This window comes from Rhipicephalus sanguineus, chromosome 1 (genome assembly GCF_013339695.2).
Source record: "Rhipicephalus sanguineus isolate Rsan-2018 chromosome 1, BIME_Rsan_1.4, whole genome shotgun sequence".
Classification (NCBI taxonomy): Eukaryota; Metazoa; Arthropoda; class Arachnida; order Ixodida; family Ixodidae; genus Rhipicephalus; species Rhipicephalus sanguineus.
In genome coordinates, this window is record NC_051176.1 from 75,834,409 (window position 1) to 75,859,732 (window position 25,324).

Genomic DNA, 25,324 nt, shown 5'->3' on the forward strand with positions numbered 1-25,324 from the left:
GACACAGCCAATCGGGGAGCAGATACCCTTCAACGAGACGCCTACAGGACCACTGCTGGTTGCACGTGTGTATATTGCGGTTCGGCTTCGTGCTCACAGTGGGAAGTCACGACATGACGGTCATAGCCTGCGGCTTCGTTCAAGCGACCACAGCGACACCATCGAACAACGAGCTGGGTGTCTCACGTGTGACGCGGTGAGAGGATTGTGGCGGCGAAGAATCGGCGAGTTATGCTCTCATCACACCTTCGGGGTCCTCGCTGAAGCTGACGAAGAGTTGTTTCGATGGCGTGGGGGGCCATTGTGCGGTGCTGCTTACGCCTGTTGGGGAAAGAGTGAAATGTGGGCTCGTCTTCTCCGCCGCCCCCCAAGTCGCACTGGATTGGGGTGTTGGTGCTGCCGACAGGCAGCATCAACACTATAAGATTTTTGAATTTTCGCATGTGATTGAGCATTTTATGATAGAATTTTTGTTTCATCCGACAAGTCTAAAATCACGTTTCATGGAACTAATAAAAAGGATTACTTCATGCGAAGCTGGTGTTGTGATCTTAAAAAAGAGCTTGCCTGTAAGTTTACACAGCTCACATGTATGCAAGATGAAATGCGTATCGATTACACGGCAGTTCGCCGTCTTAACGAAATAACCTAATTTTGGGGTTCCCCATTGTATGTTCACGCCACTGGTTACACGCCAACTGTTCCAACGCACAGAGGCACGCAAAAGTTCCTCATTATAAACGCTGTTCGTACACAAATCCCATTTTATGACATCTTCCCGAGCGCTTGAACACCAAGAAAAGAAACGTTCCTTGTTTTCCTCCCGCGAATGTGTGCCGCAAGGCTGTGCATTGCCCGTACAGACGGGATGGGACGCTTCACGCTAGTGTTAGAGTTACTGTATGTGCTACCTTTAGGTAGCAGAGTTACGCATCTGTCTTCCAAATGCCGCTAGCAACCATGCATTGCGGAGAAGCTGACGCTTGGGCCAATTCTTGTATTTATTTACGCCACCGCTGCAGCGAATTGGATTGACACCAGACATCGACAGTTAATCACCGGCCTTCCACACTCCAAACATGTCGGTTGGCGTCGCGGTAGGCATGGCGCCTGCAAAAACGGAGAGCGGCTTCGCCGCATAGCTCTGTTTGCTTGCCAGACCTATGCGTACCTCCGCTACCTAAAGGTAGCATATACAGTAACTCTAGCTAGTGTCAGCCGTCAGCGCCACGAGCAGCAAGCACTCGCAAATGGGAAAGTGAGATAGGAAAGAGTGTGCTTGAACGAGAGGGGCTCTTTTGACAGGCATAGTTTTAAGAGCGGAGCTCTTAAAGCTTTTCGTTGAGCCGTGTAGTGCGAATAGAAACTATCGTCATCATGAATTCGCACGCGCTCTCTTCGTTATCTTCTTTCTCTCAGTGCTCTTCTTCATCTTCTGCTTCGCTCCAAAAACACGTGCGCCGATTTCTTCGGCGTGGCGTCTAATAACGCTGATGGGTGTGAGGAGAGAACGAGTTCAGAGAGAGAGAAAGAAGGAAAGAAAGAAAGAAAGAAAGAAAGAAAGAAAGAAAGAAAGAAAGAAAGAAAGAAAGAAAGTAAGAAAGAAGGAAAGAAAGAAAAAATGGAGATAGAGAGAAAGCAACTCAGAGTCAGAAAGAAAAAAGATATTAAGAAAGAGAAGATCTTGTTGAAAAAAATTCCTCTTAAGCCGGCGGGATTCAAACCCACGTAGCTACGATCCGAAGGTGAGCGTCTTAACCACTCGGCTATCCAGGCACGCTGACAGAACATAGCATAGCATTGTGTAGTATCGTTTAGCAGTGGGGTAGAAAAGGAAAGTGAGGGTGAGGAGGAGGGAGTTATGCATAGCATGTAAAGAATAACAAAGAGAGAAATAGAAAGAAATGCAGAAAGAGACAGAAAGAGATAAATACAGAGAATCAAAGAAAGAGAAAGAAAGAAAGAGACAAAAAAAGATACAAAGAAAGAGAGAAATGGAAATGCACGGATACAGAAAAGACATCAAAGAACAGAGAGATGAGAGAAAAACAAGGAAACAGATGAAGATAGAAAGAGAAAAATGAAGAGCAACAAGGAAGGCCGCCCATTCCGCACTTCCTTCAGGCTTGACAGCCCTAGTGGGAAGCTGCCTTAATTTTTTTAGTTTTTTTTTTTATCAAGGGGGCGTTGTTCACACGCACTACCGGAGATTGACCAAGACGAAGGCGATTGTAGTGTACGCCGTTAGCCAGGAGAAAGGGACACCCCCCCCCCCCCCCCCAAAGTTTTGACAGAGGTGAGTGGGGTGTTTTACCGAAGATAAATAATGCCAATAGGTGTTTTTCTCGAAGAGTCAAGGCCTTCAACAAGTGCCCCCCCCCCCCCCCCCAAAAAAAAAGATCACTGGCTACGGACCTGGCGTTCACGCATGCGTAGGGGCGACGTCAGAAATCGTAAAGATTACGTTGAAACTTGCGAGAGAAGTGAGCGGCCGAGGAGGTGGAGGCTTTGAAGTGAGGGGGAAGGGCGCGCCGGGGAAATTATATATGTAGCCGAGTCGTGCTTCCGCAAGGGCTGCAGCAGATAGCGCCGAATTTTTTTCCTTCAAGAACAAAGCAACAGAAAAATAAAAAAAGAAATATATCGCCCGCATCTTCCCAAGGGGGGAACTCGAGTAAATGTGTCGCAGAGTGGTGGGGGTATCGCGTGAATGTTGCGTAATTGGGTTTCGCAGAAGCGTCGCGCTGCCCGAGTGATTGATCCGGTGCTCGACGTTCACGAACGGTTGCTGCTTCTCGAGCACGACGTTCAGGATCCACAGCCCGTCGTTGCCGTTTCGCAGCTGCTTCTCGTTCCCCGAGTGAAGGATCCGCAGCCCGTCGTTGCCGTATCGCTGCAGCTTCTCGTGCACGAAGTTCCGGGTCCGCAGCTCGCTTCAAACGCTTGCGTTCAGCGTCGTATGTTCGTCTCTTCGCAGCCTTGTCTTCTGCGTTGCTTGCTGTTGTTGACGCCGACGACGGTGAGGGTGGGGTAACGTTGCCTTCAACGAGTAGTGGGACGGTGATTGAAGGTACTGTTGCTTCCATTGCATCTACTCGAGTCAAGCAAAGCGTCAAGTCAAGCGAAAGCCAAGTAAAGACGCCCTTGACTGAATTCCGAACGCGCGCGGCGCGCGCTCCGCCGCTTATATGCACACCGCCCGCGTTCGATCGAGAGGAGGGAGGGAGGGAGGGAGGGAGGGAGGGAGGGAGGGAGAGAGAGGAGAGGCCTGCTGCCGGCACGAGACGAGAGGAGCATGCGAGGGAGGGAGAGGAGAGGCTTGCTGCCGGCACGAGACGAGCCGAGCATGCGCAGTGGGGGTGTGGACGGCGGCCAACGCCGCAAGTGCGACTAAGAAATGCTCCGCATTTAAAAACAGAAGACGAACTTCTATAAGACCATTTCAAATACAAAGGAAAAACGTGACAGCAAAGTAGGGTACAGAAAAAATTATGGCAGTCTTGCACTAGTCGTGCCAAGTCTGAACAAAGTAGCTAGGCGGTTTTCCTCGTCTCTATATATTTCACTTTCCTTCTTGAGGTGTAGTCTCTGTCTACCGCAGTAAAAGGCAAGTGAATAATGTGAGGGCTCCAACCGAGACAGTTATTGCCACATTTCCGGGGGCATCGCGTCCATCAGAGATTAAAGCACGGCCCTTAAAGGGGTCATGAAGCACCCCTTGGGCTGATTGAAAAAACACATCCTGCGGAAAGCTGACACGGCTATGAACTGCTCTGCCAAATATTACAGTCGTGCGCGCCGCGTAATGGCCACAAGCGGAGCGCGAAGTTGCCGTTTCCCCAGGCACCCTCTTTTCAAACAGAGGCCGGTTCTCACTCTCGTCGGTGGGCGGGGCGTCTGTCCGCTGTACGTCGCAAAGACATAGCATGCTTATTGGCCGATAGCCGACGTAAATCGAGAGCGGCGTTCGGATCAGATGCGCTTCTTGCCGCGGAATGCCGCCACTTGCCGGCGCCGCACTCGCGCAAGCGAATCACAGCGGGAGAGCGATCGCGTTTCATGACGCGCGCTGGCGTAACTTCTTTCCCCCATGCCATCCCTCCCTGTCTAGCTTCCAGTGCGCTCGTCGGCACGAGAAAAGAGAGAAAGCGCTGGGAGCGTGCGCCAAACCCCCGTAACTCCGCTGATTCTTGACGCATTCGAGAAATTTTTGCGGCAATCGATTCGGGAGGCAGTACACTCCGATACTGAGGCCATTAGATCATTACTTGGAAAAGTGGTTCATGACCCCTTTAATTTACAGGGCTCAGCCTCTTGCTCCACGCCCTCTTCAACGTGGTCCATGCTGGCGGTATGGACGCAGTGTGAACGGATGTCGCCCTAATGTCGGATGCCGCATATGTGGGGCGGATCATAGTTCTGACGACTGTGAGTCTATGAGTCATGCTGCCTATGCCAAGCCAATCGCACGGCTGACCACTCAGAATGCCCTGCTAGGGCTAAACAATCACAGGTTCTTGACATCATTGACAGAAGGCGATGTTCGCGCAGAGAGGCTCTAGCTGAAGTACAGAGCAGGACACAAGGATATGCAGGCGTTGCAGCCCGTCAGCCTCTCGCTATGAATGCATTAGTTATTCAATCTGTTTCATGCATCGTAGAGAAAGCAGTGGAAAAATCTCTTGAAAAACCTCTACTGAAATATTCGGAGACATTGCCTCAAGCGAAATCTACGCAGTTGTCTAGTATTTCGGAGCAGTTATCCAAGAGTTTCCAGAATCCTTTCGGTCTAATTCTTCACTTGCATCCCAATCAGATGTTCCTAGTAATAATGAGATAGGACTGTCTAATTCACAAAGGACTGATCAAGAATGTCTGTCTGACTCTGGTTCACAAGGCATTCAGGACGTAGACATGGATGCTCGAATTCTAAATTTCATCAAAAGAATCATCAAATTTATAACAGATAATTCAATAGCTTGAGCCGTGAGCGCACGACGGCGTACCACGTCCCGCTGGCCTTTGTCTCGCTCTATCAAGGCACGACATTCGACCGTCGACACCGCTGCCTTTCTGCGGCGCTCATTGCAGCAGTTTTATTAGTCGGTGCTATCGCACTCGAAGCAGTAGACGGCGGAGAAACGCCGTTGGTGAATGTGGAAGCTGCACTACACCAACAAGAAGCCGTCACGCTCTAAAACGAAGCGAAAGGCAAAGAATGGAATTGCGTCTAGGGCGACTCCTCGATGCTAGCGCGGCCATTTTCCTCGCTGGCATGAAGACGCTTTAACGGCGTCGTCGCCGAATCGCCCCCTATCAGCGACGCTCGTTAGTATCATATCGCAGTACTTCATTTCACCTTTCACAGACGGCGAGACCGCCTCGCAAACCAGAAGCACCGTGCGAGAGAGATTATGTGAGATATAAGGCGAGTTCGTGGAGCATCGTGCATGTGCATCAATGACGCAATGGGTTAAACGCCCAGCAGTAATCGTCGCGGACCGAGAGGTCATGGGTTTGATTCTCGGTGACGGAACTTTTTCATTGGTATCTTTAATTATGTGTTACTCTGTATTGTAGAAACGTGATATCCGTGACGGAAATACCTCAATGAAGTCTTGGTGGACCCCGGCATACAACACTTTCGTTAGAGTCTCGACCTGAATCGAACCCAGGCATTCTGCATGGCAGTAGGCATTCTACCACAGAGCAACGCCAGAGCTTTGAACTGTTTCCGGAAAAAACTTAATACAAACGTCACGTCAGAACAACGCCAATTTTCGTGCAAGTGTTAGCTATCCGTTTTTAAATAAATGTAACAAACATCTCATTTCTATGACTCCTCCAGCAATTGTCCAAATTTGCACGAATATACGACCGCTACTTATGATATGAACATCAACGCACTATAGGGAGCACTTAGTGCCAATGGAATTGACACCTCTACTATAACGTGAGTGCTGACGTGACGACGGACTACGAGCTACCTTTTACCCGCCACTGCACTCGGCGCGCCTGGTAAGCCCACAATTTGCGCACAACTGCTTAGTTTACACGAAGACGTCGATCCTGCTCGTAACGCTTGTCTGAAAGCTAAAACGCCGGCCTATGCTACTGCTAGTTGACTGCTTCGCATGAAATTGATTCGCACAATGCGTGGGATCTGCCGTTTTTTTATGATTTCAGGAATGCTTTATGCAATAGCTTGCGAATGGCATACTGCGTAAGCACGAACATTGTGGCAGGGCTGCCACTGCGCGACAGACACACGAGACACATACGAGCGCACACCTTCGAAGAAGTTAAAGCCTCGCAATCAGACAAAACTCTTGTTTAGAGCCACCAGCTATAGTAAAACAAAGGGCAGCGAGCCTTCTCTCAAGCGTTTACGAGTACGTAGCATTCCCTACCTCAGATAGGCTCACCAGTATGTGTCTCACACAACTCATTCACAGTCATCGTCTGCGCAGTGCGCTTGCTTTATCCGTGAACTAAGCGCGCTGAGCCCTCAATGCAGCGCGCGAACTACGAATACCTCTGTACGAATGTGTTGTTTGCGCACTTCCCGCTCATTTCATGGGAATTGTCATGGAGACGAGGTTCTTCTTCGCTGGTGATCCACCTTTACAGAGTAAATGCTTCCGTAAGTGTTTTTTTCCAGTTGGCAAAAATATTTAGTTACCGAGTTCGAACAGTTTTTGCGTAAGATCATTTTGTGAAAATTATTCTGCGGCTTACGTGACCTTGGTAGCGATGCTATAGAACACCCCGAAATCGTCTTCCAGGATACATACTCTAGCAAACTACGGCAGTGTCCATAGGCTTAATCTGTGTGATGTTCGCTCGTCACAGTAAACAAGACGCGCTAGTTAGACGTAGCATTTATTGAGTAGCAACTAGACGACGTCTAGGTGCGCTGCTGTCGGTAGCCACTACAGTTGCGTAGCCAAGGGGTGGCACACTGGGCCCGTGCCCCATTCTCCCCACCCAATTCTTTTTTCGTTTTTGCCATGTTATACAGAGCACAAAATCACACTCGCCCACATATACCGGGCAGGCCCCCCACTTCGATCAGGGAAGAGCCCCCACCGAACAAAATTTCTGAATTTACCCCTGGTAGCCAAAGCGAGTCTGCGGCGCAAGAGCCGTGGCTCGCTTGCTGCAAGCGCCCCCGCTAACATCACTCGCTACGGGTCGTGTAGCGCCAGTCGCCGACTCCGGCGTCTCGTGTCGCTTCCTCCACCGCAATTCAAGAGTCAGGATGCTTGGTATCTGTCGGGTGGCTTCCTAACTCTTCGAGGGTATCATGCCGTTGGGCTGCTCCCAATGACCATGTTTGCTGCTGTATTTTCGGGGACAGCGGTTGCTGCCGGCGGACGATCTTCAAAGGCTGGATAACAGTTTTCTGTCTCCTCCTCCATCGCAAATAGGGACGCCGTCGTTGTTGCAGGGGCTCGAAGCAAGTTGTCTTTGTGTCACCTCCACATACAAGGTCCGTTGGGTGTCTACACCTTGACCTCGTATGACACTGGTCGCGTCCGCTGCAATATATGCAATATAGTTGCATTGAACCATCTTAGTGCGCTCCTGAAATTCCGCGCCAAAACTTGTTCGTTCAATTGAAACACAGTATGGTCGGTGTTTCGCCGCATTATTTGCTGGGACTGACTTGTGCTGACCGTACGCGATAAATCTGGCTTCAGAGCGTCCAAACGAGTGCGCATCTGACGTCAAAGAAAAAGAAAAGACGGTGTCTACAGTGTCGTCGCATGTGCCGTGTTCGGATACGCCATCAACAATTTGAACAACGTTTCTTCAAGATTTTCAGTTGCAGGGACTTTGCGTATGGCGTTCCTTACGGTATGGACGAACATTTCTGCCAGTGCCTTGCTACTCGGGTGATAATCAAACGTGAAAACTTGCCGAACGGCATGTTCTTTCATGAACATCTCTAGCTCGGACGATGTGAACTGTGCGCCGTTTTCACTTACAATCTTTTCCGGCGCGCCCTTTGGAGCGAACAAATCGCCTAATTTTGTTATGGTAGCTTGCGCTGACGCGGATGTCATGACGTGCACCTCAGGCCATTTTGAATACGCACCTGCAGCAATTAGCAGCATACGTCTACGGAATGCGCCCCCGAAGTGAATATGCACATGTGAACATGGCTGCGTAGGCTGCGACCTGGGGTGCAAAGATGCCTGTTAAGAAAGATGCCTGTTGTGGCATTTTGCGCTCTTGCAGGCATGATATGCAGTTCTCACTTGATTGTCAGCATCCTGTTCCACGGATGGCCGCAATACGTAGCTGCGGGCGAGTTCCTTGCTCCATACGATTCTTGGATGTCCCTTATATATATCATCCGACTGGACGCTGCAGTTTCGGAGGCACCACTACTCACATAGCATGCATCAGACACCCTTCGTCGACCGTCAGTTCACTGCGTCTGTCAAAGTATGGTTTCAGCACTTTGTCTTCAACATACGAAGGCGACCGTTTTCTGATGAAATCAAAAATAAGGCCGAGAAGAGGATCACGAGCTGTGTGGCGCGCGATATGATTTCTTGTCACAGGAAGAGATGCTAACCAAAGCGTATAAAATGTCTCATTGGTGATGTCCTCTCCGTCGCTTGTCTCTAATGGTAGTCGCGAGAAACAGTCCGCGTCAACGTTGTTGCCCGATTGTCGGTAAACCAGCTCGTACTTGTAAGCTGAAAGGGTTGCAGCCCACCGTTGTTGTAGTCTGGCGGCGGCTATAGTCGGAAGCCCACTCTGCGGTACAAGAATTGTTTGCAGTGACTTATGATCTATGATTAACGTGAATTGTCGACCGTAAATATAAAAATGTAATTTCTTGATACCAGAGATTAAGGCAAGTGCCTCCTAAAACAGGCTATCGTTCTCTTCTGCATTTGCTAGCGTCCTAGAAGCGTAAGCAATTGGCCTAACCGTGCCGTCTTTCATAACATGGGATAACATGGCGCCGAGATCGTACGCGGGCGCGTTGCATAACAGCTGTAGTGGTAGTGTCGGAACGTAGTGCTCAAGAACTTCGGCTGGTGACACACGGCTTTGAACGCTTGAAACGCTTCCTCGCACTTACGGTCCAAGGACCAGGAGGTGCCTTTCTGTAACAGTCTGTAGAAGGGTTTAGCAAGCATTGCCAACTGTGGTGTAAACTTGCCGTAGTAGTTCATGAGTCCAAGCAGCGTACGCAGCTGTGCTACATTAGTAGGCGCTGGGGCTTTCAGAAGAGCTTGAACATTTTAGTTTGTTGACTTGACGCCGGCCTTACTAATAACATGACCAAGATACGAAAGACTTTATTTGATGAATTCGCATTTTTTGCCGTTTACTCGGATGCCTTTTCACACGAGTGTTTGAAACACTGCTTCAAGATTCTGGAAGTGCTCTTCGGCAGCTGCTCCTGTCAAAAGAATGTCATCTAGGTAACATATCACTCCTGCCAGACCTTTCAATACATTATCCATGATGCGCTGGAACGACTGCTGAGGCTATTTCGAACGGCAGCCTGTTTACTGCAAAATAGCCGTTTATACGTGTTCAACGTGAGCAGCTTTCTAGAGTCTTACTATATTTCCACCTGTTGGTACGCGCTGCTTATACCCAGCATCGAGAAGTACCACCCTCCGGCAACCGTAGCTAGTATCTCATCGAGCTTAGTTAGAGGGTACCAGTCTGTATCTGACAGGGTTCAAGACTGTCTTGCAGTCTCCACACACACGCATTGTCCCGTCTTTCGTAAGAACCGGTACAATTGGAGTGGTGAACTCGCTAGTGGAAACTTGGCTAATGACGCCCATATCCTCTAGCTTTCGCGGCTCTTCTTTCCCTGCTAAACGCAAGGCGTATGGCACGTTTCGAGCTTTCAGGAACTTTGGACGTTGTTCCTTAAGAAATACAGTAGCTTGCTCACATTCTACTTCGCCTAGGGTGTCGTTGGAAATGGAGCTGTATTTGTCGAGAAGTCCTTTCAATCGCTTTCTGTGGTCATCTTGGCTTGCTGCAGGGTGCGAGTCATTGCGCAGCTTGTATAAACAGCACATTTCGTCCCAGTAACTAACTTGGACCTTGTACTGTACGGATTCTACGAAGACGCCGCAGGGCTGGGCAACTTCTACAGTGTGCGTTTTCAGACGCGCGGTTCTGTTGGTTCTCGCTTCAAAGGTGGTCTAATATTCTTCAACTGTTGCCTTGATATTACAGACACCGTGGCACCAATGTCCAACTCCACATTCGCAGGTAAATCATGAATTTCGACTTCAACGCTAATGGGACTCCGGGTATTTTGAAACAGCATCTGGACGTTGCTAGGTCGTCGCTGTGAAGAGTGCGTATGCATTTCCCGGAACTCGCTGGCTTTTGCTTGGGACCACGGCAAGAGCGATGAATGTGGCCCTTCTTGCCGCAGTTCGTGCACTTATCAGGCATATGCAGACAGGCACAGGAGAAATGCTGTCAGAGCCGCAACTAAAACATTCTTTTTGTTGTAAAGATCGTCGCCAGCTTTTCTCGCGTGCGCCTCCTCAACATTTTTGAGCGCATTTCTTAAGAGCCTGTTCCTGCGTTGGGTGGCGTCGCCGTCGGTGGCGTATTCGAGCTACATAAAAAAGTAACCGATAGACATGAAAAAATAAATGGAGATAAAATACCATGGATCAAATGGGATTTGAAACCGGGCCCTCTGCGTGGCAGCCGACTAACCTACCACAGAGCCACGCTACTGATTGAAGCTCATTTGCAAGAAGACCCAATGCAGGCGTCATGTCGGGCAAGGAATCGCGTTAACCTATGCAATATAGCGTGGCAGACGAGTAAAATAACCAGTCATCACACAATGCTAATTGCGCAACGAGTGATTGGTTTAATGCTTCCCACCCACTGCAAAGTACTCAGCCAAAATTCGTCATCGTCATCAGCCTCGAGCAGCATAAACAAAGTGTACAAAATACCTTGCAGATGTGTAGCGGGTACCTTCCTTATCCGCAGAAAGACGAAGAATGGCGTAGTGGGTGCTGTCCAACTTCACACAAAAGCCAAAACTTCAAACGCAGTTGGCCTTGCCCAAACACAAAGCTGCACTCAGAATTCGCATTAGGCGGTATCGTAATCATCGGTGAACTTTTTTCTTAGCTTCTTCCAGAGTATGTGCGCTCAACGGCTTTTTAGAATGTCAGCTTTTAATCTTCAGCAAATAAGTATCGGTGAATATCGGTACGGGACAAACCGCACACAAACCTGTCTCGAAGAGATTAGTCCAAGAAGGTGCCGAATTCAGAGGTTTGAGAGTTTGTTTTCTGAGCTATGCTACATACTGTGCGATGCATGCACGTTGCAGCTGACATCTCCTGTTAAATTTTGCTAGCTCTGCAATCACAATTGACACTCTCGGGCTCATGTGATTGCGAAGCAATTCTGTTAGTTGCTCGAACGTCTTTTCTGACCCTGCAACTTGAGTGCAGCCTTAATATAGCATGTTTATCTGACGGCTTCTCTGGTGCAGTCATAGATTCAAGAGGCTATAATAATTATTGTTGGGGTTTACCGTCCCAAATCCACGATATGATTATGAGAGACGCCGTAGTGGAGGGCTCCGGGACTCGATCCCGCGACCTGCGGGTCAGCAGTCGAGCACCATAACCACTAGACCACAAAGTGGTGGGACTTCAAGAGGCTGTACTTCGGCCCAATGATGCTAAGCAAGGCGTGCACCTTTGGACCTTCCGGAACTTCGCCAATTTGACTGGACGCTGCCATCTCAGATGCCTTGTTGTATTTTGCCGTAGGGTGTGGTCGCGTTAAGCCCAGCTCAGAGGTTTTCAGAGCTTCGTTGGCACGCTTTAGCACTTCTTTCTTGCGTCTTGCTTTGTTTTCACCATTATCGTCACCATTTGTGATGTTGAGAGGTTAAAGTAAACAACACGGGCTAATAAGACTGCGTAGCATTCATTGAGTAGCAACTCGACGCCGTCCAGGTGCGTTGCTGTTGGTAGGCAACCTGCTGACGTCACTCGGCGCGTCTCATGTAATGCCAGCGGCAGACTCGGGTGTCTAGTATCACGTAGCCGACTCCAGCGTCTCGTATCAATATAATAAACCTCTGACGGCGCTGTAATTGGCCGGCTGCCGCACGAAAATTGCTGCCTTCTTGTGAAGAAACTGCATGGAATTGCTCTCCTCACTTTTCACGGATTCATAAAGGCTTTATCAGAGACCCATCAGCACAGCTTGCAATCACCTCAGGCCGCACAGCTTTTGGGTACCGACATAAACACAAACATCAGTACATTGCTGATAACTTATTTAATGAAACATAAACATATTTCTTTCAAATAAAAGATATCGTTAATAATCGTATTGGGCCGAGTCACGAAAAGCAGAAAAGGAAAATAGGAAGGCTAAAATAATAGACAGTGTCCCTGATGCGCACACACTGTGATGGCAGAATGGCCAGTGCAGCCACGCGTGCGCTTCTGATGGGCCAACGTTGACGCTGCTGTGACACCAGGCTACGTTCTTGACGATGCAGGCGCTGTTTGGGCAGTGGTGCTGCGTGTGATTCTTCAGCGCCCAGCAGCCACCGCATCGTTGCGGACGGCCAGCGTGATGAAATGTAGGGGCGCTCAACCTTACGCATGTCAAAATGATTAGATTAACTTTGCGCTCATTCAATGACAGTCTGATGAACGGTTATTGATCTAAAAATATTACCTGCATTTTGACGGATATTCCGCAGGCACACCAGCCATGCTTGGTGTTCGTTCACCAGGAACATCGAACACAGTTCGCAACAATGTCCGCGTGACTTGTGGTATTTCTCCATTCCACCATCTTATCCTCGGAATTTGCGGCTCGTAGGGAAGAGTTTCCAATTTTTTACTGCGCATTACAACTATATTATGGCACCTATTCAATTAAAATTGTAGCTTGAATTCATTGGTTATCACGTGGAAGGCCCGAAGGCACAACACAAAAGACGGTGAACGGGGGTGAGGGGTTAGAATACCAACACGTGCAAAAGCAGTCATGAAAAGAAAGCTCCGACGTTGCTGAGAGATATAAAATGTTTAAAAAGGGCTGTTTCAATTTCGTTTTACAGCGCACGGCTACGTCGACAACGTAACGCGTCTGGCTATATTTGTGGTCGAAGAAAAGTTTGCTGGGCTTCAACTACCCATTTAGGGATTTTTACGCTGCATTTTACACACTCACTTAGCAAGAATATCTATTCAGATTTCTTTATTGTTACAGTACGTCGTAAGGAAGTACGTCGCAAAGAAGCGAAGCGCACTTCTCGGAATGGAATGGTGTGACGCTAAGAGCTGCAATGCATTGATGGCATTTCAAAAGGCGATGCATCAAACAGGCGCCCAGCTTTGACTGGAAATCCTGCGGTTCCGGCAGGTGCAGGCCGGAATGTGCTACGCTCACCAAAGCGAGCTGTCCGCACGCTCCCGGTATTTTTCGTAATTACATTTTCACGCAAAATAACAGTTCGTTCAAAGCCGCCAGATGTCGGACAATGTGACAAAGCCTCTCGCGTGTCGCCGAGCATGAACACCGGTACTTGAAGACAGCGGCCGTGAAGCAGTCGGTGACGCCGTCAGCCCACTGGTCAGCGTAAGATACGAGTGCGTCTTCAACTAGGCGCAAGTCAGCGTTGTCATCCATTTTCTTCGACCTGCGAGAGTTCAGTTCAATAATTTGCCACTAATGTTGACTGCAATCAATGATTACTGTTAAATAAGAAATCCAGCGTAGCGATCAAAAAGTCATGAAATGTGTCGTTTACTTCAATGTTGTCAGGCAAAATGGAGTTTCACGTAGGGTAAAGTGGCAACAACGGCATGACTTACGCGGGGAATTCGAAACATCAGCTTCTTTAACATCCTGATTTGGGTATACGTTCGTTTTATGGCTCTTATATTCACAACCTACTTCCACGACCGGACATAATCCCATTGAATAAGTGATTTCAGAGGGCAAAGGTTACTTATTGCTATGACGATGCACATTTAGAACAAGCAATGCGCTGAAGGCGGTAAAGTTTGCAGAGTGGCGTTCAGTACACTGCTATGCACTCGACCACATCGTCGGCCTCCTCCTCCCAGTGTGATCAGTAAAGGATTCGTGGCCAAGAAGGCCACGAGTGGGACCGTGAACGCCAAATCGTGTCGCCTTCTTAGCTGAATCACTGTGAATTGAACTGCAATGTGCGGGGATGCCAGGTCGAAAAGATAAAAAGTAACCAGAAAATCACAAAAACTAGCCAAAAAGTAGTCAACTTTTGCCAAGGGGAGTTAAATAGGCAAAAGTAGCCACGCGTGTGTGAAACAACTGCGACGTTTTTATTTAAATCACTAAACGGAAAGCCTTTCGGCGAAAATATAAATATGTACAACATGAGCACTTCAATATCAAAACTCTTGAGATCCAAGCCTAAATTATCGAATCTAGCAATCATTTCGAGCAGGATGACGAAGTCTTTGCGTTGTTGCAGAAATGACACTCTCTTCACACATCTCTCTCTTCACACTGATGGACTAGTTGGTAGTGCATGATTCAGATAATAGCGCAAAGAATCACAAGGACGGCGTCCCGTGTTGCTCTTTCGCCGTGCGTGTAATTTGTAATAATCAACTAGTTGCTGGCATGGATGCATAAATTGTAGTCGCTTTCGCAATCATAACTTGCGTGATGACGAAGCCTGAGCAGTTAATATTACCGAGTCACAGTCCCTATCAAATCCTAACACATGACACAAGTAGTTCGTCGCATATCCGAGGCCTAATGTCGATGATGCAGAGCGCCCTGGACGCGGAGCGTTTTCGATTCCTGTTTACTTCCAATAGCGGTTTGAAGTCGCGTGCAACAATAGGTGGTCTCTAAAACGAGGCCCCAGGCAACATTTTCCCCCGAGTCCCAGCCACGTATCCAAAAGCATTTCCTTTTGTTTTCCCGCGAGGCCCGCTTGACTGGCAGGCGATAAACGTGCAGCTTTTTGATATATTTATTTTATGGTCCCCACTATTGACCTTTACCTCTGCTTAGGCGACTGAGCCATTCTCTTCGGTAAAGTTCATGGTAGAATCAAAGGGCCAAATTCAATTTTGGCAAAGCTGGAAACACGCATTGGCTGCCGTGTTTTTGCACCAAATACACGTACGCCAGCGGCTGCGACATCACCAGATATAGTTTCGTTCAAATCGAGGGAACGAGAAAAAAACCCAAAACTAGCCCAGTAGCCAAGACGATTTTTCTCCCGCCACCGGCCTAAAAGAAGTAGCCAAATTGGCTCAAAGTAGCCAAACCTGGCAACCCGGGTACTGTGTTCCTAAATGTATTATTAACTTAGCGCGTCATATGAAGGAACCTTGTCTCTTAAGTCTTTCGCAATATTCTGTTGCACTTGAACCCACTTTGGAAAATTAAACTCCAAGCTTGATGTTCCTTAGATAGAAATGACATATATAGTATAAATCACAAAGAGGTGCCGATTCACGAGACGCCGTTGTGAGAGTCACTTGACTCTCAAGGCGGAAATGCTTGCTGGCAATGTCATAGGTCAGCTTCACCAAGAAGGAGGGGAATGTTGTGAGTCGCAGGCGGATCTAGCCTTGCGAAGTACGCAGAGAATTGCCCCTCCCGCCGTTCCATCGAACACTGTCACATTATAGCTGTAAACTTACGTTAACTTAGCGACATGCCGTACTATAACTGGTGGTGAGCTCGATCTTAATAACAGCGACTCCGAAAATTTTGACGCACCGCTACGTTTCACCAATGAACTTAGTACGTCTTGGGTCGCTCACCGAGTGCAGCTCCAAGACATTGATGTGTCATTTCACGCAAGAGCGAAGACGATGATGATAATGATTGGTTCAACAATGGCACAAACGCACTACATATGGCACGATCCGGCTGGTATTCTGAAATAAAATTGTAGACGAACATATCGAAGTAAGTGACAGTAAATAAAATAAAGTTTGCTGTATAGTTGGCCTTGTGAGAAGGCGATGAAATGAAAATGAATTGATAATTATGAAAGACATTTATTTGCTTGGGTTCAGACCAGCGCCGGTGCCGACAGTGAGACCGGAGCACGAGGAACGCTCCGAAGCAAAGCGCTGCATGGTGGTGGGGACCCGCTACCTTTTTCTTCTATAGAAAAATAATATTTGTGGTGGAGTGAATGTACAATTTTCCAAACATGCAGCGCCACACTTTCCCTGGTGGCGAAGTTTATCGAGAGGATGCGGTGGCCAGCAAACGTCCATAGAAATGTGAAGGTGTCGTGCAGAATTTATTTTTTTGCGACTTTGCAATCTATCTTCTGAGGTGATCGGTCGGAACACGCCAGTGCGTTACTACTGAACCTTGGAGAAGAATTTCCGGATGATATTAAAGCCTTCAACGAGCGGCAGGAGCACAAGCAAGGTGGGCGACGAGTCTGTTATCTCGAAGGCTATGCCTTACCGCAATACAAACACCAAATTAGGCATATCGCGCATACTCACCGCACCGATTGCAGACAAATGTAACGGAACAGCCTTTCAAACGCGAAGTATTTCTTAGCTAACCAGAGGCACTTTGACCGTTCCTATTGATCTATCTATCTATCTAGCCGCCCCCGTCTGGGGGCTCTTGTGGCCGTCTCCTTAGCTTTATCAAAACCTTTATTGAAGGAGAAAAAGCAAAAAAAGAAAAAAAAATGTCCAGGGAGTGGGTGGATCATGGCATGAATAATGCGACTTCCTTTCGCGTACGTCTTGAAATACGTTCCACGAGCCACGTGTGGAACATGCCCGCATATCGGTGCCCGTGGAATGCGGGTATATGACACAGGTGATTCATAGTTCATATCAGGGACAGGGGGAATTGACTTTGGAAACCTTAACGCGAGAGCGTTAACGAGCCCGTGTCGCACAAAATCCTTTGCCGGTCTTGGCAGCCTCGTCGATGAGCGAGAAATAGCGATTGAAGTAAAGAATAACATTCGCGGCTCGAGCCGTAATCGAAGCCAGGTATTCTGCCTGGCAGTCAGGTCATCTATCACAGAGCCACGCCAGCGCTTCAAACTGCTTTAGAAGAAGACCCCATCGAAGCGCCATGTCGGGCCAACGCCAAAGTATTGGCTATCCATGTTTACAACAATGTGATGAACAGTACACATGTACTCCTGTGAATGAGCAAGGTACAGTCAAGTGTTGCTCAAATACGCCGACAACCGCTGGTTATTAATGCGCAGGTCATCGCACCTTAATGTGCAGTTCGTTGCGACAAAAGTGACGTCTGTGCTTTAACGTGAGTTAGTGTTTCGTCGAACCACGAGATATCCATTGGACGCCAGTGTAGTCGACCCGACTGGTAATCCCACGATATGCACACAACTACTCAGTTTACGCAGCGATGTCAATCCACTTTATAAAGTTTGGCACAAAGGGAAAAAAAAGCAGCATACGCTGCTACTCGGCAACTGCTTCGCATGAAATCGTTTTTGACAATGCGGTAGGATCTGCCGATTTTTAACAGTGGAGGTGTTATGCCAGCCAGTGCTGGGCAGTATCGAAGATACATGTATCTTAGGTACTGTCCTAGATACTCTTCGGGTATCTTGTATCTGTATCGCGATACTTCTCGCAAAACGAGTATCGGTATCTGTATTTCCGATACGTTCAATAATGTATCGTGTTTCTTAAGATACAAGATACGGTTATCGCAACACCACCGTGCGAAACAATTGTCGCTGGCTGAACTCCGCTTCTGAAGCTGGTGTGGGAGCCACTAAGCCACTGAATAAAACTAAGGGCGGCGACATAATTTTATTTTCCCGCCAGGGTACTCTAATGAGGGCAGTCGACGTGGTTTGCGCGTCCCTGTTGGTGGAGTAGAATCATGTGGTAGCGCTCGCGCAGTCTCCACACGAACAACCGCGCGAACGTCTACGCCCAGCCCACGTAGCTTTTGTATTCTCGATATTTTTTTTCTTTTTAGTTGTGTCAGGTCCATGACACTTTCTCTTAGCCACGGTCCTGTGTCGCGTACTGTAATGAGTGCAGCGTCTATTGCGCAAATTATTATCCCGCTTTCGTGTCGTAATTGAAGGTCCTCTTGCGCGGTGCTTCGTAACGAAATCTGAAGCATGCAAGAATGAAGTTGCCTTGCGTCTCATGGCTTTCACACATCAGCAATGTGAAGCACCTCTTGGATGTAAGTTTTCCTTACATGCGATGACATCGACCTATATGTAAGTAAGGTTCCAGGAACAATACATCCACCGATACCGATGCTCGACCTAATAGAACAAGCCTTTACTTAACACAAGATATCTCCGTGTGCCATACTACGTTTTTCGTGCTATTTATATACTCAAATCATTTTTGAAATCATAATTTGATTGTTAGCACAAATGCTTCCTTAGCTGTCTTTTTGCATTCCGTGCATTACCTAGGACTCTTTATTGTTTTTTCCGGAGTGGTCGCTGCAAGATCTCTTTTGTAACGTGCTGCCAAAATAAGCTCTCTGCTTTTATTGTTACTTTTAAATGTCTGCGTTATTTCTGCTAGTATTTGCGCATTTATACTTCACTTCAGTTTACTATTCTGCCGAGGTGATTTTAAAAACAAGTATATAATTACGTGGGCGTGCCTTGAGTACTATACAGTAATATTATTATATGAGGTTTAACGTCCCAATACCACGTTATGATAATGAGGGACGCGGTGGAGGGCTCCGGAAATTTCGACCACCTCAGGTTCTTTAACATTCACTTAAATCTAAGTACACGGGCCTCAAGCATTTTTGTCTCCATCGAAAATCCGGCCGCCGCGGCCAGGATTCGATCCCGTGACCTTCGGGACAGCAGTTGAGCACCATAACCACTAGACCACCGCGGCGGGTCTTGAGTAGACAGTACCAAACATTCTGCTTACCGCTTCATAAAGTAGCGAAATTGAGTTTGCATTATAATAATGGAAATTATTACGAGCCATCTTAAGACGTTAGATGGGGGCACTCGAGAAGATGTTAGACGGGTGATTCGAGAAACATATATACCAAATGCTCCGTATCTCTCATGGGCGTCCCAACGAACCGTTTCAGGCAATTTTCCAAAGGCAATGAATTTTCTATTGTCTTACCTTAAGTTAGTTCAGTAAAGAGTTTCGTTTCTACAATTTCACTGCCGCCATATTAATCGTCACTATACCACGTGACAATAAAATACGCCTGAGAAGTTTCCGAGTTGCAGATGTTCTTTCGTTTAAGAACAATTGTTCAAAGAGTGCACGTTAGTGAGTACATCGATAACAAACTCTTTTCACCTGCAGATACGTAGAATATGAACAGCCATTGCAGTTTTATGTCCCCTACGTATACACCATTCTTCACAAATGTCGCTTCTAGCTTTGTTGCTGCTGTACACCTGGCCGGTGATCAGGCATTGCGCAGTGTTGTTTTATAGACAAGGTAAAAGTCCACGCCGGTATTTGCACCATCATGCGAAGGCCTCTTTTGAAGTTCTTCCCGGTAAGTTGCTTCGGAATTGAGTTAATGTACTTTGAGAAAGAAAGACAAAACTTTTAAGATACTAAAGACATTTCATTCAAATGAAACAAAATTGGTCAGAGTTAAGGAATTTCAAGCAGACATTTTTGTGCGTTGGCGTTTCCTGCTGCATCATATGGATATACAAACTAACTGGCGACTGTATCGAAGTATCTTAAGATACAATTTGTAAGTATCGCATCGAATACAATTGTCGCCGTAGTATCTTGTATCTGTATCTCAAATACTTCTTGCCTCAGTATCTTGTATCGTATCGCGATACAATTTCAAAGAATCTTTGTCCAGCCCTGGTCTCTGCTCGCTATCAAGATTGAGAGAATATACGTTACTGTTCGTCACTTTTCCCTTCAATTCCTATATAGCCACGATACCGCTGGGTTCTCTCCATTTTTTTATTTTGTGTGGCCGTGAGCCTACATTACCTTTCGGCACACCCCTGCCGTCCAGAGTAAATTACTTGTCGCAGTGCGCTTGGGAAGCCACAACGAATCTACCAAGGGGCGCGCCGAATTGCCCGGCGACGACTAGCGGACTCGCAGGACAATCAGAGGGTGCAGATATGAGGCCGCCATGCTGACCTTAGCCTGCTTCTGCTACGGACCCTCTCAGGCTGCGTCGGACTTTCGGATGAGTTACTTTGAACGCTATTCCGGCCCTGACCGTATCTTACGTCAAGTGACCGACGTCACACACGCAATCGCCCTATAGCGAGCCCACTGTAGTTCAGCCTCGTAGTGACATAGTGCATGTCACGAGCGTCAAACCATCATTCGACTGCCTGCTAATTAGCACTGGATCGGTGCTCTAGCGGCCAAGAAATACCGTAACGGGCTGCAAAGGACGACGAAGAGGACAGCAAAAGAAGTCTTTGGACTATATATTCTACGCCCCGTAACAATACATTGCTTCATCGTAAATTGCGAGAAAACAGAAGAATTGGTAATAATTAGATCCAAACTAGAAGTAAAACAACACAGGGTCACTCATACATTCGCCAGGGCGACGCGAAAGCGAAAGCCATCCGGTGTGGCTATTTTACCGTCCACTATATAGCACACGAACGCCACGAAGGCGAGTGAGCGCGGAGCTCCGTCGGGAAGACCCACGAAGCGCGCGGGTACTCATGTGACTTTTTTATTTATTTATTTATTTATTTATTTATTTATTTATTTATTTATTTATTTATTTATTTATGTGTGGGATCCTCAGGATACACTCTGTAGATTGTAGAGGGAAGGGGCGGAAATAGAGCGTAAGCGCAAAATAAACACAGAATTATTTGTAACAAACTAAAGTACAGAAAAAAATACTCTATAATAGTAAATTAATACACACAGGGAGTAAGCTTTGTTAAATGGACAATAAAAATTAAATGCACAGAGAGTACACTAAACAGGCAATGTACACCAATAAACATGTAATATGCCTGTTCGTACGATTCATTATTCCATGTTGATTAGTGCATACTTAAAAATTGTGGGGTCGGTGATGCTTAATAATGATGCAGCTAGACTATTCCAGTCGATTGAGGTCTTAGGAATGAATGATTGTGAACATGCTATGGTGTTATGACGAGGAACTATAAGTACGTGATCATGACGAGCTGAATAGTAAGGCGCAGGTTAGATCCGAAGGAAGCGAAGGGATGCGTTGTGGTAATAGGTATTATGAAAAAACGAAATGCGCGATTCTTTTCTGAGAAGAGAAATAGTGGTATCTCAAGCAGGCCCCTAACCAGGAATTTTTTTCGGGGAGAAGGGGAGGGGGGGCACTTGCCGAAAACCTTGACTATTCGAGAAAAAGACCTATTTTCATTATTTATTTTTGGCAAAAACACCTACTTCACCAAACCTTTGGGGGGAGGGGACATAGCCCCCCCCCCCCCCCCCATTCTGGCTACAGGCCCGATCTCAAGGGTTCTCTTCATTTATGTAGCACTAGCAGTGCGTTTATAGTTAGCCAAGAAAACGAACAGACCGATTTTGTACTAATTCAATTTCGTTAATTATTGTGACTTGATGAGGATCCCAAATGAATGAGGCATGTTACAATTCGGCGCGGATGTAGACTACATGCGACAGTCGTTTTAATGGAGCAGGCACGAAGTAAAAATTTATCTTGAAGTGTCCTAATGAACGAGTAGCTTGAGATATTAGGTACTGTATATGCTGCTTCAAAGAAAGGTCCGTCTGAATGTGTACGCCTAGATAGCGGTAGCTTGTAACGGGGCAGTTATTTAGGACATAAGTAGGGCAGGTTGCGTATGAACCAAAAATGCGCATCGATTTACATTTATTAATGTTGAGCTCCATGCGCCATGTAATGCACCAGTTATATATGCCATTATTGGATATATTATTGTTATTGCGATAACAATTATACGGGCACTCTCAACGAGTTTTTATGTATATGTATAGGTATGTGTATATGTGTAAAAGCCACAACATAAAAATAGTCTTGAGAAAAAGTTTTCCGAGGAGCGCGACCGAGAATTCGAACCTGCGACTCCTCGCAACGAAACGCGACGGGTTTCTGGGCCACAACGCATGCGTCGTACAGCATACTGCCAGCAAGCATTTATATACATCATTTCACGTTGATGCTATGCACATCTCTGAGGTGCTTCAGCGTGGCGATGGCGTGTTCACGATCACCCGTAGCATGGTGCGCAGGGTCAAAGGGCGCGTTTTAGGCGCTGCCCCACCCGTCTATCGCCGCCAGAGTGGGGATGCGCCTTCAGCTCCGTACTTTGTCCAACAGGACGTGGTTGCCCCTACTCGCGCGCATTTCTTTCATCGCTAAGTTTGCGTTGTAGACATAGACCACACGAAGGTCAGTTCGCTTGCTTCAGCGGCCATGTTTCCTAAAGAAGGGACCTGCTAGCCTTTCTTCGTATGGCATTACAATTTATTGCTGATATACTCATCGCTTCGCCCTTGTGGCTAAACTGTGCATTCTTTATTTAACACACGCCGGCATTTCCGCCAAGGCAACGTTCGCAAGAGACACATAAGGCTTTCTCCTAAAAACCTTATGAAGTTATGAAAAAAAAATATCACACTTGTGTTGTACATTTCATGCATACGTATGCCCATCTCTCAGCAAGCTCGCCACAATTGACCACTCTCGGTCCGGTATAAAATTTCCCGTTGAAAGATTTAATGTAGCAATTTACACTGTAGAGCTGCATGGCAACTACGGGTGCAGACTAAACGAATTCACAACCTCGAAAACGCCCTTGGATACCGCAAAAAACGGAAGTGATTGCAAGAGCTAGATGCACGTCCCGACGTCATGCAGCGTTTGGCTCTTTTTTATCGCGCGAGTGACAATTACTAGCCCAATTCGACGACGACGCGCTTGTTTGCCGCTGATGCCAACGCATGCAAAGCAATATGCCCAGTGATATATCAGTATTCCATAGCGGCAAAACAACCGGTTACTCCTGATTTCTAACCAACCTCTCCTTCTCGTACCTAACGCATCTGTTAGTGAGCCACCTAAGAATGCTTCCGTGGTAGCCTAGAATCATGCTTACGTGAGGCTGGTCGACAACATAATTTTCGTAACCTCCCGGCTAGTGTTGCAGGCAAACTTTCTACACGTTTTGCTTGTTCTATTGCGGTACTAAGCTGGGGAAACACCACCTCATTCAGGAGCCTGCAGCCATGTCTTTCTTGGCCTTCGGAGCTTTCGAAGACGAACCATGTTGCCCAGAACTGCTGGTAAGGAGAAAACGAGAAAGTCACGTGAGCAACACAAATAGTGACACTGGCACATTAGCTTTAAATACTTGGAGGATGCTCTAGCTTCGCCTTCAAGAGTACAACGCGATAGCGTAATCGGGCCCTGTGTGCATTGCCTTCACAATCGCTAGCCTCGCTTCACTTCTCGGTGGACACCGTGCCGCAAGGTACGGAACGTCTATGCGCGTAACCGTGGCCGTTTTATTGATGCTGTTGCCGATAATGATGATTAATTATACCTGTACGCTTTGTAATTGGTGGGCCTTTGAAACAACCACTCGTTGTGCAATGAACATGGTTTGACGTCTGCTGCAATTCTACGCTTTTGCCGCGCAATATTACATTAGGAGGAGACTCCTAGCACGAGACGACATTGGTATAACGTTTTTCCTGAAACACATTGGGACACTGGCGCGGCTCTGTGGTAGAGCACCTGCTTCCCACGCAGAACTGTGTCCGATCACTCCTCGAACCGAAGAGTTTAATAATTCATTTATTTTCAATTATTTCAAATTTTCACTCACGGACTGATTATTCGCTCACAACCAACGACGCCGACGCCGACACCGGAATTTCTGCGCAACAAGCTCTGTAACGCTTTCGCGTTAAAATAACATGTGCTTGTGGCAAAGTGGTGTGGCTACGGGAGGAGAGGGAAGAGTGCAGGAGTGCGCTACCCCCCTCTTGCCCCCTTCCCCTCCTCCCGCCACAGTCGCAAACATGAACAACCTCAATTACCGGCTTTATTTTAGACATGTGCGGAGCTAGCATGAACAGTGCCAAAATAAACTTCCAAAGTTCGATTACAAAACTTATTATTTTATTTAGTCAATATTCCTCAATGCAGCCAGAGGGATCATTTTCCAACGTTTCTTCCCTAAGGCTACGCCGCCTCTAATCTCTCAACCGGTATCATCAGAATTCGTTCGAGTTGGATATGATTCTCGAAGTTATCGGCTGTAAATTGTAGATTGCAATATGAGCTGCAATTCAGTTAGTTCAAATACTATTTAGTGAAGCATCGTTAGAAAACTATTCGTTTTCATTTATTATGCAAATAATATCCACAACGTTAAATCGCTCTAGCGTAAAACGCAGCGTTGGTCTACGTTTCACTAAATTTCAGCATCCGTAACAATTTCGTTATAATGACGTTGACCTCTTCTAAAGCTTAAATGACACGTTAGAGACTCTCAAATTTGGCAGAGTATGTACAGGAAGTGTAGTGAGAGAGACGGAATATGAACGAACGATTTGATGATTTCTGAGTGACGTACTCCAAGCAAAAATGCAAACTCAGGCTGACCCTTGCACAGGCAGTACCATAGAGATAAATGTGATCGCCCCTGATAAACTCGAGTTATTCTAGCAGCCAGCTCACACAGGTCGACTCCAGGCTCCAATTTGCATGGACTCTGAATCACCCTCGCTTACCCAACAAGTGAGAACGTACAATGCCGTTTGCACATAAGACTCACCTCATGTCGCCTGCTCCTGCGGTGATGCCCGTCTGACGAAAGAACTCGAGCCTCAGTGCCTGTGCTTCCTCGCGGATGACACTCCTCAGGCATGACGTCACCATTCTGGTAGTGGTTTTCTAAATTAACACAAAGATACTTGTTTACAACATGCATATTCCCAATTCCGAGGTTGCAGTGTCGGTCATAACCGGCAGCAAGTTTTCCTCTTTAATTCATTTTTTCCTTTACCTAACAATTACTTCATTTCAGTAATTAACGCGAAAGCTTTATAGGCTTTATCAAACGGGAAAAGGGACCGCCGCCGCAGTCGTCCTCAACGCTAATGACACCAAACATCGTCATCATTATCAACACCATCGAAGATGACTATGGTAATTCCTCCCCGAAGAAGAAGGTGATCACTCATCGAAGAAGATGATGATGATGATTAATTAAAGATTGAGATTTGGTTATGATTATGACAGTGATGATGACCAGATAGAAACACCGGATGGCTTCCTGAGGATCCTG

The 25,324-nt window shown here is 47.1% G+C and overlaps 1 protein-coding gene across 1 annotated transcript in view; it reads right to left on the minus strand.

Moving 5' to 3' along the window:
• Positions 1–24,915, minus strand: part of LOC125759838 (uncharacterized) — a gene marked incomplete at its 3' end in the record, with an annotated part of 37,639 nt that extends 12,724 nt beyond the window's left edge. The window contains exon 1 of the mRNA XM_049419252.1: positions 24,812–24,915. Within this exon, the coding sequence (XP_049275209.1) occupies positions 24,812–24,915 (104 nt within the window). The remainder of the gene's footprint in view (positions 1–24,811) is intronic.
• Positions 24,916–25,324: the final 409 nt, after the last annotated feature.